We start from the raw sequence: 13309 nt of genomic DNA on the forward strand, positions 1-13309 counted from the left end.
GTACTGTATTTTTTGGTTCCTATTTTTCATATGTAAAAGTGTTTATGTATGTAATTGTTATTGTTCATTTGTATTTTTTATTTTTATTAATGTGTTGGTGGTGGGTATTATCACAAAAGGGAAAAAAAAGTGAACGGAAGAGGAAGAAGGAAAAATTAGTAATAATTATTGGCAAAAAAAAAACATGTTTTCAAAAGAAAAATTCACTTGTATAATTGTATTAAATGCGTTTTTGAATTGAAAGTTAAACGTTAAAAATAAGTTTCAAAAGGTTGTCGGTATCGTTGTGGTGGTGACGTTGAAGGCGAGCGACCGTGGTGCAGTAGTTCGTTTATAGCCTAATTTAGCTTTTTAGTTCTGGCGCTTTTATTTTGGCTTCAAAATTTGTCAAAATTATATTATTTTGTGAAGATTATCTTGATGGACAAAACGTGTAAGTTTCATGAACTATGATTGAACACATAGCTTATTTTTTGTGATAATCCAAAAGCCTATGGAAAAATTCTATTGGCTTTTTGTCGAGGAACCAGTTTCATGCTAACAGCCGATCCGCCTACAAAGTGACGTCATAGTTCCCCCACTCTATTGCCTCTTTTCATTTTCATTTTAACATATTAATAGATTAATAGAATGAAGACCAAAGATTACCTGTTAATTTTACCCAAAACCAATTATATCTCATGGGACAAATGTCAGAAGGACAAGCCAAGTTGAGGCTGCTCTTGGCTGGATACATGAGCACTGAGCAGCACCCTCTGATCGTGTGGCGCTCAAGTCTCCAAAATATGCAAAGTGCATTTTCAAATAGGTACCGTCTTTATAAATAAACTAGGGATGCACCGAATATTCGGCCACCGAAAATATTCGGCCGAAAATGGCCCAAAAGTGCATTTTCGGCCGAAAGACTTTCAATCACCGAAACAATACAGCCGAAATGTTGTGATGACGCAAACAGAAACCGCGACCTGCACATGCTTGTCTGAAGCAACATGTCTGCGGCGTAGACGTATTTCAGAATATCTGAGAAAGACCCACGGACAGCGATTTGCAAAACATGTAATGCCGAAATTTCAAGAGGGGGTGCATCTGCAAAGACTTTCTCCACGTCGGGTTTAATTTATCACCTGAAATCCAAACATTCCGATCGCTATGCTGAATATGAGAGGAACGAGGCACAGAAAAGGAAAACGCCTCCGAGCACGCCCACTCCGTCTGTGGCGGACGTTTTTGAAAAGGCAAGGAAGTTTCCCAGTGATGGTGTCAAGGCAAAGGGCATTACACAAAAGTTAACATATGGGCTATGTCAGTCTTTGTTTTGATACACTATTATGTTGAAGGCCTACAGAGAAAATATTGTTGTATCTTTAAGCAGTTGCACTTGTTCTGAATGCTCTTGTAGCAGTCCTACAGAGAAAAATTTAAAATGCACTTGACCTAAATGCACTTTGTTTTTATGAGAGAACATTTAATTTTACAACCTTTCAGCAGGCCAGTAGGCCTGTACATTATTATTTAATGTACACATGAGTGGGGTCAAGTTAAACATTTTAGTTTGAATTTTATTTTATACTGTGCATTGTTGCAATGTGCTAAATAAATATTTGCATAATTTGTAATTGATTTATTCTTTGAAACTTTAATATTAATTTATGCAATTGCAATACCTTGATTTTAGTAAAGTTAGTACACAGTCATAGCCATAAATGCAATGATACTAATAATTGGCATAATTTCTTTTGGTGTTTCGGTTTTCGGCCTTGGTTTCCTCTTTTTCGGTTTTGGCCAAGAATTTTCATTTCGGTGCATCCCTAAAATAAACCACAGATTTGAGTTTTAAACAACTACATTCTTGCCTGAAATACTTTTAAAACTACATTTCATGACACAATAACAGTAACATTTTTAAAAATATGCTAATACAATGCTGCGTGAACTCAACCAATCAGCATGTTCAGCGCCCAAGTCCCACCCCCGAAAGTTCCGGACCTTTGAAAAAGTACCACCTCGCAAGCAGGGACTTTCTGAGGGGCAATTTGTTTACCCGGAACCAGTAGCAGCTCCTGGCCGTAAATTTAGGCGGGGCAGATTATTTTGTAAACTTTATATTCTAATCTCTGAACACAAAATTTTGGCAGAGATGTCCTTGTGTTATCCTGTGGGTGGCGCACTAATGTTGATTGACCAGCTCGAAGTAATGTTACACGCATTAAAATGCTGTATAATAATTGCCTTAATATAGTATTTATCACCTCCAAATATTGATTTAGAATGTTACAAATTGTGGAGCAATCGGGTGAGGAAAGAAGATCATATGTCTATTCTCAGAATAAACAATACAAACACAACAGAAAAAGGCTATTCATGTGAGCACATTTAAACTAAAGATTTAACGTATAGCCTACTTTGTTAATTTGATCCACTACTCCACATAGGAAAAAACAAAAAAAATAAACATGCCAACTAGTTACTGACCTGATGCAGACACATAGCTGAAGCGGATTGATATCGTCTTGGTGGAACGAGGTTAAGGTAACGTTAACATGAAAATAAGCGGGGCAGTCTCAAATCTGCCGCAATGGCTCTCAATTAGAGCGCGCTGCAGTTCACCTTTTCACCACAGATTTACGTTGCAAAATTGTGGGGTGCTGTTGAGCTCACTTAGCCATGCGCGGGATTTTAATATATACTGCTTACTTTATGACTTAAAATCTGAAAAATATTTGTTGCAGAATGCTGAACACATTTACAATTTATTATTGATTCAGTTTATATAGAGGTCTATGTTTTGGATGACTATTTAGATCCTGATTCCTGCGGTGGAAACACACCAAGTACCGGCCCAAAGTCTCTAGTTCCTGGGGAAAGTTCCTGCGGTGGAAATGGGCCTTATAGTAGTGTGTTCACTGCATGACAGCAAAAGCTATAGAAATACAAAGACGGTTCACTCCTATACTTATGAATGGGAGACACTGCAACGCGCAATATGGCGGGAAAGAACCAATCGTTGATTGGTAAAGTAATTGTGTCACTGCAGCGGCCGTTAGAAGCTCCGGTTCCCATAGAAACCTAAAGCTGGACCAGCCGATGCACATGGAGTCATAAGCGCGTTGGAACTACGCCTGCACATTGGACGGTCTAGCCTGAAAATAAGCTTTTTAAACGCTATTTGAGCATAAGACACAACATTCATGGAGCAGTTGATTTCAGATTTTGTTGCGAATTTGGGAAATGTGTAATTTAATCGCGAGTTCCGCGAGCAGTTTTTGAGATTTAAGCATTCCCCCATTCATTTAGATGGGACTTGGTATTGTTTGAGCTGCCCGGAGGCGTCGCAAATATGGTGGCCGAGTGAACGGACTTTCCTTGAAAGGGACTTTGATGACAGTTAACTTGGAGGTGCCGGTGCAATCATTTGCATTTAACTTAAAATACTCCGTCATTTTTTGTCATACAAATAAGAGTAATACATCTTTTGAATCTGAAAAGGTCTTTTTTTCATTTGTGTGCACTCACAATAACAAAAAAAAAAACATTGTGCTTTTTGTAAAATAACGAAAGAAAGCAGGGTGCGCTTTCTGCCATCTAGGTCTCTGTGAACTTGAGCGAGTCTTATATTTAACATGTTTGTTTTTCAGTATGTTTGAAAGTATATTATTTCAGTTATTGGTGCTTCCAGGCTCTCTCTCACGCACGCATGGTTTAAAATCACCAAATAGTTATTAAATAGCCTATGACAAGTACAGAGAGACTCTCCCTTGCCCCCACCCACGCACGATAATATCGTGTATCGGTGATCTTACAGGCTGGCGATGTGACAATATGAAAAATGACCATATCGCCCAAGACTAGTCCACTGTGGAGATGATGAGTCAGTGTCGTCGACTTCATCACTGCAGCCGAAAATACAGAAACTAATGTGTCTGTCAATGAATTATGATGATGTTAAGGCATGATTCTTGCAGTTTTTTTCCCCTGAAGCATTCATATCATTATTTCTGCTTTATGCGTGCGCTTGAGCACTGATAGGCTATAGGCAATTACAGGCTCATTACTATGAATTATATGGTTTATTAATATAAATGTGTGATTAGTCGATTAATCGACTATTAATCGGATTATTAATCGATTAATCACTTCAAATGAACGCCCATTAGTCGATCAGAAAAATGTTTAGTCGAGGGCAGCCCTAGTAATAAGGTTATAAAAATATAAAGGTAAAAATAGATGGATGTTATTTACACTAAGTGAAAATAGCAATATATTCTATTTACACTATGTGAAAGTAGCAGTAAATAGTGTAAATAGTAGTTAGATACTATTTATACTCATAATTAGTGGCAGATACTATTTGCACATCAGTGTTGTTGTACAGTAACAAGATGCAATAGAAACAAAGAGGCAAATTATTATATTCGTTAAAATTATTAAATGGATGAGACAAAGTCCTCCCTACACCTACCCCTAACCCAGATATACTTCATTATTAAAACACTCGTTTTGCACATTATTTCCACTTTTCGAAAATTTTCTTCATTGAAAGTAAATTGCATCATATGGTACTTCTATGTGCCTTACTCCCAATGCCACTTTAGCTGTTACATGTTGGGCATCATTTTTAATATTGTGTGGCCCAACCAGACATTGGTGGGCGGAGTTAATGTAAATAGCCTATATGTCAACAAGGAGCGTAATTTGCACTTATAGAAACAGCATTGTGAAGTGGCCTGATATATAATGTCCCATAGAAACTTCAATGGTTCAGAAAAATATATTGGATATCAAAATTTGCATTTCGTTAGATCATTAAACCCTGCATTAAATCCCTTGGCACATTCAATTCTAAAAGCACTTAAAAAGACAAAGTGCTGCATTTATTAAAAAGGAGCTTGATGTGTCAGTAAGTAGCAAACATATAGGCCCCATTTGTGTCCAAGCATAGGACCATTTCTGTTGTGTTGTGCCAATATCGTTGTGTTGTGGCAATTTTATTGTGTTGTGGAGATTTCATTGTGTAGTCTAAAATTTGTTGTGCACTATTGGTCCAGTCCGTAAATATCAGTCCTTAATGGGGAAAAGTTCATTTCTGTCACTGCTGTGAACTAACTACCACACATTGTTTTGTCAATATTATACACACTTAAGTGGAAAATGTTTATCAAACTGAAAACAAGTTTTGAACAAAACAACTTTTGGAACAATACGCCACCTCTGTGTTTTTAAACTTTGCTTATGGAATAACAAATGCTTTATGATTTATGTCTGAAGAAATTCTTCATGACAAGCATGCTGTTGCCCAAAGCAGAGAAATCTCTAAGTGACCACCGACAGACACAAAGTATCTATTATTTACATAGCCTTGTGCACAACTTTAAAATATGCAAAGATGCACCGTTAATCCCTTTAACTTCCAAGCAGGCATCAGACACAGTGCTTCAGCATCTTGAAAATGCATTTAAAGAAGATATTTTATCGGCTAGTGTGTAGATACCTGCAGCACAAGTGGCTCAGGGTTGAACGCCAACGTCATCAGCAGCTGCATTCGTTCCGTGTCCTTAAGGTTCTTCAGCAGGAAGCTTCCAGAGTCCTTGGTTTCCGCGTACCTCCTGACCACCGGTCCAGAAGCCTCTGCGACGGGCAGTGCACCAGATCCGACCAGCCCTCCACCACTTCTGGGGTCAGCAGCCTTACGTCCCCGTTAAGTCGGGCGAACTCTGTTTTGTACATACCCTGAATGAGATCACAGCGAGGCCTTCCAGTGGCCCGTTTGCAGATCTTCTGATCGATCTCTGCGAGCTCTTGGTTGGAGCCCAGGCGTTTGAGCACGACCCTGCGCGTTCCTTCCCTGGGTTCTCCATATTGAGCGAAAAAAACGTTCTTTACGTTGAAAAAGTCTAGGAAGCGCAGGCGACCCCACATCTCGAAGGTCACCTGGCTGTTCATGAACTTGCGGCACCAGCTAGTGCCAAAGCAGGCCGGACACTTGTTGAGGCCGATGAATCGCCGGTCGGTGAGCTCATTCCTCTGGAAAGAGGCAAAGAGGTTGTGAGTGTTCATCAGCAGGATCACAAAAAGAGCTACGATGAAGAGGAACTTGCCACACCGGTAGACGCGGCCAAATTTGAGCGACAGTATCCGCAGCATGCTGATTGGCAGCAGTGCACTGAGAGTGAGTGCAGTTAATCTTTGTCAATGCGGCTGTTCCATCATTGCTATGTGTAATATCATCATCCCCATCACGTTCACGTTAGTTAGAGTGCTCCATAGTGGCATAGTGTTGCCTGGTAAGCTCATCGGTTTCAAGAGCCCCTCTCACCATGTTTTACAGAACAGATTTATGGTTTCACGTCGAGTTGGCATTAAGCTGCCACATCAGAAATCCCTCTACCTGAAACAGATAAATGAAATTAGATTAATAAAACCGTACATTGAAGTCGTAAGTGTAATGAGGACATTATCAGTTGGCATTTCAGAGGTATCTGCATAGTTCACCTCAAAATTAAAATCCTGTCAGAAGTTACATACCCTCACCCAAACCTGTACGACTTTCATTCTTCTGTGTAAAACAAAAGAAGACATTTTGGAGAACATTTGCAACCAAACAGTTCTGGTTACTGTGTTCTACAGAAGAAAAAGAAATACAGGTTTGGAACAACATTTCATTTTTCAGTGAACTATCCCTTTAAGAGAACAGATTGCATTTAAGATAAACAAAAAGGTTTATTGAGGAAAACAGACGAACAATCAATCTTCATGTTAGTATTGTCAGTTTGTATGCGCTAACATAATAGTCAAACCCCAGCCTTGTGGGGACGGCGACAGGAAGTGGGAGATGTTAAAATATTTAAATGTCAAAGCTCAATCTATAGCACTGTTTAATGTGACCTATTAATGCTTCAAATACAGTGGTGTATATTTCGAAGCATTTAACTTTAGCAGACAGCTTAGACAAAGACAGAATTACACAGAGAGGTTAAGCAGCATGTTAGAATACATTCAAACGTGTTAGCTAATTAGAATTGTTCATACTAACCTTTATAATACTAAAATATACAATTAGCAAGAGTTGATAAGAGGCTCTAAAACTCCACTGATGTAAAGCAGAGGCTGTTGCAAATAATCTTTCCAGAAGAATGTGAGATAAGGCTCCTATAAAAATTTAGGCATGGTTTTGTTCATCATCTTTAACCTCATTAAAGATACAGCACAAACCAATAAAATTGCAGCTTAGTATATAAGGGAGTGCACTTGGCGTCACCAACCTTTTTTAATGAATTCAGCTAAATGAATGCATAAAAGGAATCAGCAAATCACACCTGTATGATCCTTCAAAATATGTTCAGCTAAGGAGTAATAATGTGAAATCATACAGTATAATACTATACATAATTACATAAAATAACAAACATGACTCGTAAATTTAAAAAAAACATAGCTCAGTTACAATGGCAAATATGGAGCTCAGTGTGAAACTGCTCGCTTTGATGAGATGAAGAAAGAAAAGAAATTTTTAGCTCACAGAATAGTAGAGAATAGCACACAGTCAATTTGCAGATAATCCGGACATGATCGGGCTAGTCAGATGTGTCCAAGTCAAACTAGATAGGACCCAGTGATTAAATCACTAACTTGAACTCAAAAAACTTTGAACTTGTTTCAAACACGTCTGTCTGCATACTTTGAATATAGTATTTGACTAAATACTGGGTAGCTAAGGGTAAAGCTATTTTAATGATAGTACAACCCCTTTGGCACATTGTACTAGCAACCTCAATATATCAGCATATAGTGTGATCCACTTTGCATCTTATTCCGGTAAAGAGGAACCCAATTAGACAGGAAGAGACCAGCATCTAATGCACTCAACCACAGTTTGTTTTGTTATTACGTGTCATTTAGGCCTGGTTTATCTGAAATGGCTGATAAAACAATAACGGGGAAAAGTAGGGTCAAAAAACTGTCAGGTTTGCAGGTAAATTTAACACCTTTTTAAGACCAAGTAATGAAAATTTAAGGAATAATTTGAAGGGAACAGTCATTTGTATTAGCAAAATTACCAAGTCATCTCCATTACTAAAACACATTTTATACACAAACACTCAAACGTAAGACTTGAATAACCCTGTTCCCAACCACTATATGAAAATAACATTGTACTTCTGATCACACTGCAAAAAAATGTACTGATGTTCTTCCTCAGTATTTTTAGCTTGTTTTCCAGTACAAATGTCCAAAAAAATAAAAATAAAGAGTCAAGATACATTTACTTGAGAAGCAAAATTAAATTACATAAAATAAATCTTGTTTTCTGTGGAATTGATCAAAATGTAACAAGTGTCTGCCAATCAACTTAATTAAATGGGAAAACACATTTTAAAATGAAATGAATTTAAGACTTTCTGCTCTGATGCAAGACTTTTTAAGGACTTCGAGACAGTAGCATCCCATACTATGAAAGTTACCATCAACAGTTTGGTTACCAACTTCCTTCAAAATATTTTAATTTGTATTCAGCAGAAGAAAGAAACTCATACAACCGGAACAACTTGAGGTTCAGTAAATGATGACAATTTAAATTTTTGGGTGAACTGTTCCTTAAATTTGTGGAAGGTCAAATTGAGACTTTAAGACCCACAGAAACCCTGTATATAGAAAACAACTGAAAATGGGGGGGTGAATAGTTTTTTTTTTCATTTGTTTCTTCATAAGGTTAATAAACACTGTTTGTTTTATTATATTTTATGATTATTTTTACATAACTGGACACACCATATTAAAATCACAATGTGTATGGCAGCTTTGCTCATTAAAATAATTACTGTACTCTGCAGGACATCTTGTCACAATAACAAAACATCCAACAACCAAAGAGGTATGTCTGACACATACATTGATTTGCATGCCACAAAAGAAAAAGAAAAAACATATTTTGAAAAAAGCAATAGTAGAAATTAAAACACTTTCACAACAATGCAGCCAAATTATTAGCATGAAAACCTCAATAAAATGTACGCGTAGAGTTTTTCATGGGGTTCTTTGAGGCTGATGTGAGTAAAGCTGTACTCAGTTTCTGCCTCTCCCTCAGCACTTTACGAGCGGGGGAAAAGGTCCAATAAAAACCACACCTCATCATGGAGAGAGAGCTCAGATAACTAAACAGCCTGCTCACCGGACACGATTTCCATACAGAAAAAGACACAAAGCTCTCGCTGCTCACAACTTTTAAGACTTTGTGTAGAGTGTAAAACTTCTTCTGAAAGGATAAGCCACACGAACGAGGGGTAAACAGACCTGGAAAACGTCTGGCAGATGGTGACGGCTTTCAAGATGATTCATCAACACCAGTTTCAAAGCTTCACAACAAACCTGGGCTCCAACACTGCGAAACAAATCCAGTTTCTAGTTAAAACGTTCAACATTTACCCTCACAAGTGAATTTAAATTACGATGTTTGAGAATTCCAATGAGCCCTGTCACACTATGCAAACTTTCCTCTTCTCTCTCATCATATTTTGACAAATTTCCATCTGCAGGACTCCAAAAAGTCATACGAAAAAGCAAGAACCAACACTTACTAAAATGTGTCAAAAGTAGGCCTATCTCTTCAGTATCACACACACTTTCAGTGCTAAAATAAGTCATCACTGACTAATTCAGAATGTAAATTGGTCCAACATAACCTCAATCTGAAGACATAAGTAAGTGTAAATTAAACGTTAATGTCCACAAAAGAAATCTCTTCTCTGTAAATGCTTAAATTATGTGTGCTGGGCCATTTATTGTGTTGCATGCTGCTTTAAGTTGCACTTATCTGTGGTACTGAGAATGAAAAACCACAGTTGTCACAGTTATCGACTGTTCAAGTCAATAATGTTTGATCACACGACGTGGCTGTGCCATAATGCTGCGAGTACAACAGTCACTAACCCAAGCAGTTAGAGAGCTATAAATTAACCATGCTGTGCGTGTGAGAAGCCACACACAACAGGAACCAACCGCGAATGTGAGGGGGGGGCACATGTCAGCTTGCACTTTACACTCTTATGATTGATGGCTGTACTGCGTGAAAGCAAGTGGGTGACCTACATGAACCACCCTTAAAGGGACAGTTCACCAAAAAAAGAAAGTCATCATTTAGAAAGCCTAATGTCAGTCCAAGCTCTATTTCTGTCTAACAAACAAAAGTTGTGACACATTAATATTGCTCACCTCCATGGGGTCCAGAGGGCCACCAAACCAAAAAAGACAAAACACAGTAAACGCATAATGGAATTTGTCAATTCAGATCATGCAACATATTCCTAGTCTTCTAAAGGAACTGGATAGATTTTTTGTGAAAAACTAATTATTTAGCAAAAAGACGCTGTCACCATATGAACCATAATACTATAAAGTTACTAGTTAATATAAATCAATGAGAGACACAAACATCTCATTCTTTATTCCAGAGATGAAAAGAGAGTCATAAAGGTTTAAAACAACATGAAGGTGCAATGCTTATTTTTAGGTGAACTCTCTCTTTAACAACTATTCCCTAAAATACAGAAAAAAAAAAAAAGTTGGACTACTCATCTGATGTGTCACCCACTTCCGTAGTGACTGTATGGTAATATAAGAAATTATGCCTGCGTCCCAATGTGCATACTATCCATCCTAAATTCTGTGTGATATTAGTAATTTTCCAATATTATTTAGGGCAAATAGGGTGGATAGTGTGCACACTGGGACGCAGGGTACGTTTTATTACTCAGCTGACAGGCTTCCGGAACTGATCAGACCGCGAAACAGCTCTGAGAAACTTGACTTGAGCTTTGTTTGAAAGCTGCGCTTCAACCGCTCGAGTATTTTAGTGCCGTGTAGCTCAGTTGTTACCTTTCTAAATATTACAAACATACTCACTTGAGACGTCCCAACGTAATCTAAAAATAACATAGCTGGTTTAAGTTCTCACTGCAAATGAATTATAGTCACAAAAACACAAGTAAAACCTTTACACGCTGTGCTTTAAACTGTATGACCAGCTTGAAGACAACAATCATCTCGCCACGTCAATCAGAAACGCGCACGCTTTAATAATCGCGTCAAGTCTGTGAAGACGCCTCATATTGCGGATAAGAAAACACAACAGCGGGTAAACAATAAGAACGAGACAAAGTTAAGCAATGCATTCAGGAACTTTGTTTGTTAGCGCAATCGTTATATAAACAAGCGTGTGTGTGTGATGTACATTAAGGTACACAATCACAAAACCTGTTAACGAAAAGTATGTTGTTTATCTAATCATTTTCACCGCTGGTGGTCTATAAGAATAACACGATAGCTGTATCTGAATGTTCATTGCAATAATAATAATAAACATGCTTGAGCAACGTGTGATCCATTATCTCCGGTCCAAAATAGCAAACTTTCTCGATTCATTCGCTTTAACGTTAACGTTACTAGAGAACAGCAATCAACTGAAGTTACTTTCGCCGTCTCGATGCAAAGTTCATAAGTTCATTCAAATTTCACGGTAGAAATCATTGCAGAAATATGAAAACGGTTACATGCAAATCCCACAACCTACCAAATAAAAATGAGTGAAATTCCCGGTTTATTCCAGTCGCTCGAGGAAGCTTCCGCGGTCTATTTACGAACTCCTGTCTCTTGCTACCTGCCGCGCGCATCGATGCTTTCCCACGTTGTCCATATGTTGCGTTCACACTGCTATTGCTTTTTCTTTATTTCTTTAAAATTCGCAAGGGTCGTCTTCTCAATCTCGAGACAAGTTCGGTCTGCGAGCGTTGAAGCAGCTGCACAAAAGATCCGACTTCGCGGATCGGGTTTCGTATTTACGACCCTTCTGGTCAGTTTACGTTACTGGTTACTAGGTGATCGTGTTGTAACTCCTCCCCCGATGCTCTTCACGTCCTCATGTAGGAGTGAGTGCATCCTCAGGTGAAGAGCAGACTATCCAGCAGGACCCTGACCTGTATGAATGCTGAAGGCATCTTATAAGAAAAATCTGTTTCGTGGTGGAGAGCTGCTACATTTGAACACTCTGTCATACTGTAGGTGAATGGAAATAAGTGAATATGATTTAAGTTGAACGCCCACGTTACTCATAAAGAGTTTCATACAGTTCCACGTATAAGCGAAATTGCAATTGATGAGAGTGAAGAGATTGAAAGCCACTGTTGTCTCTCGCTTTTTCCCACGCAGTTATTTTGAGTTCCCGCGAGGACGTGAACGTTCCTTTTATTTATGCATGGGAAATCAAACAATAACGCAGGAAAACCACATAAGCAAACACGTTTTTGGATTTTATACAATTTAGCATTATTATTTTTCACAGTTCATGACTTCACTTTGAATGAATATGCAAATGGCTCCGGGTAAATTTGTATCAGATTATTCAATGAAAGTATAACGCTGATCACATTAGCAAACACATTTTTGGATTTTATACAATTTAGTATTATTATTTTTCACAGTTTATGACTAGACTATGAATGAACAGAAAATGCAAATATAGCTTCGAAAATCTGGCTCGGTTTAACCTCATAGGCCTATCAGATTATTTAATGAAGGACGTTGATTAATAAAAAAAAAAATCATTAAAATAATAAATGTAATTTTCAAAGTGAGATAACTTGGAAACAAACCCATGAATTGCTCCTCGTTAAAAAATAAATAAATAAAGAGCTCTCAACCAGATATCAGTACTCTGGTGACATCTAGTGGTATTTATTGACGAATGTTAGGCTTTACACAGGCTCTAAAAGTATTTGGACACTTAAGGCACACATACAAGTTGTGGGAAATGGCCATTTGCATTAGATAAAACATCAAACTTTTGAGTACCAAGTGCCATCTGCAAAAAAATATATATATATTTTATTTTTCTTCAGAATTAGATTTTTCTAAGAGATTTTTAAATGGCAACTGGTGTAAAGATGATTTGTAGTGAATGTATGAATTCAGTTTGTTTAATCTATTACTTTATCATTTGAAACATTACACACTTTTGTGAAATGTTTTGTTGAAATTTGTTTGTGTGCTGTCTTTTTTCAAAATAATGTCACCTTGTTTGATTTTTTATATCTAAAGGTATTAGATACACTCTTAAAGAGAGAGAGAGAGAGATGTTTCTCCACATGCAGCAGTACTATTTATAACCATTTCAAACTGAAGAACCCCTTAATGCTGAAATTGTTCTTTGTGTTAGAGTTTAGTGCAGTGTTTTCAATCCTGGTCCTTGGGATCCACTGCTCTGCCCATTTTGTATGTCTCCCTTATTTAACACACCTGACTCAGATCACCAGCTCATGAG

General features: G+C 37.7%; 1 protein-coding gene across 1 annotated transcript in view; it reads right to left on the reverse strand.

Moving 5' to 3' along the window:
• The window catches only part of dipk2aa (divergent protein kinase domain 2Aa), a 30935-nt gene extending 19076 nt beyond the window's left edge, over positions 1–11859 (reverse strand). The window contains 3 exon segments of the mRNA XM_058760065.1: positions 5489–5610; positions 5613–6381; positions 11560–11859. Of these exon segments, the coding sequence (XP_058616048.1) occupies positions 5489–5610; positions 5613–6141 (651 nt within the window). The 5' untranslated portion in view covers positions 6142–6381; positions 11560–11859.
• Positions 11860–13309: the final 1450 nt, after the last annotated feature.

The sequence above is a fragment of the Onychostoma macrolepis genome, chromosome 02, assembly GCF_012432095.1.
Source record: "Onychostoma macrolepis isolate SWU-2019 chromosome 02, ASM1243209v1, whole genome shotgun sequence".
Taxonomy (NCBI): Eukaryota; Metazoa; Chordata; class Actinopteri; order Cypriniformes; family Cyprinidae; genus Onychostoma; species Onychostoma macrolepis.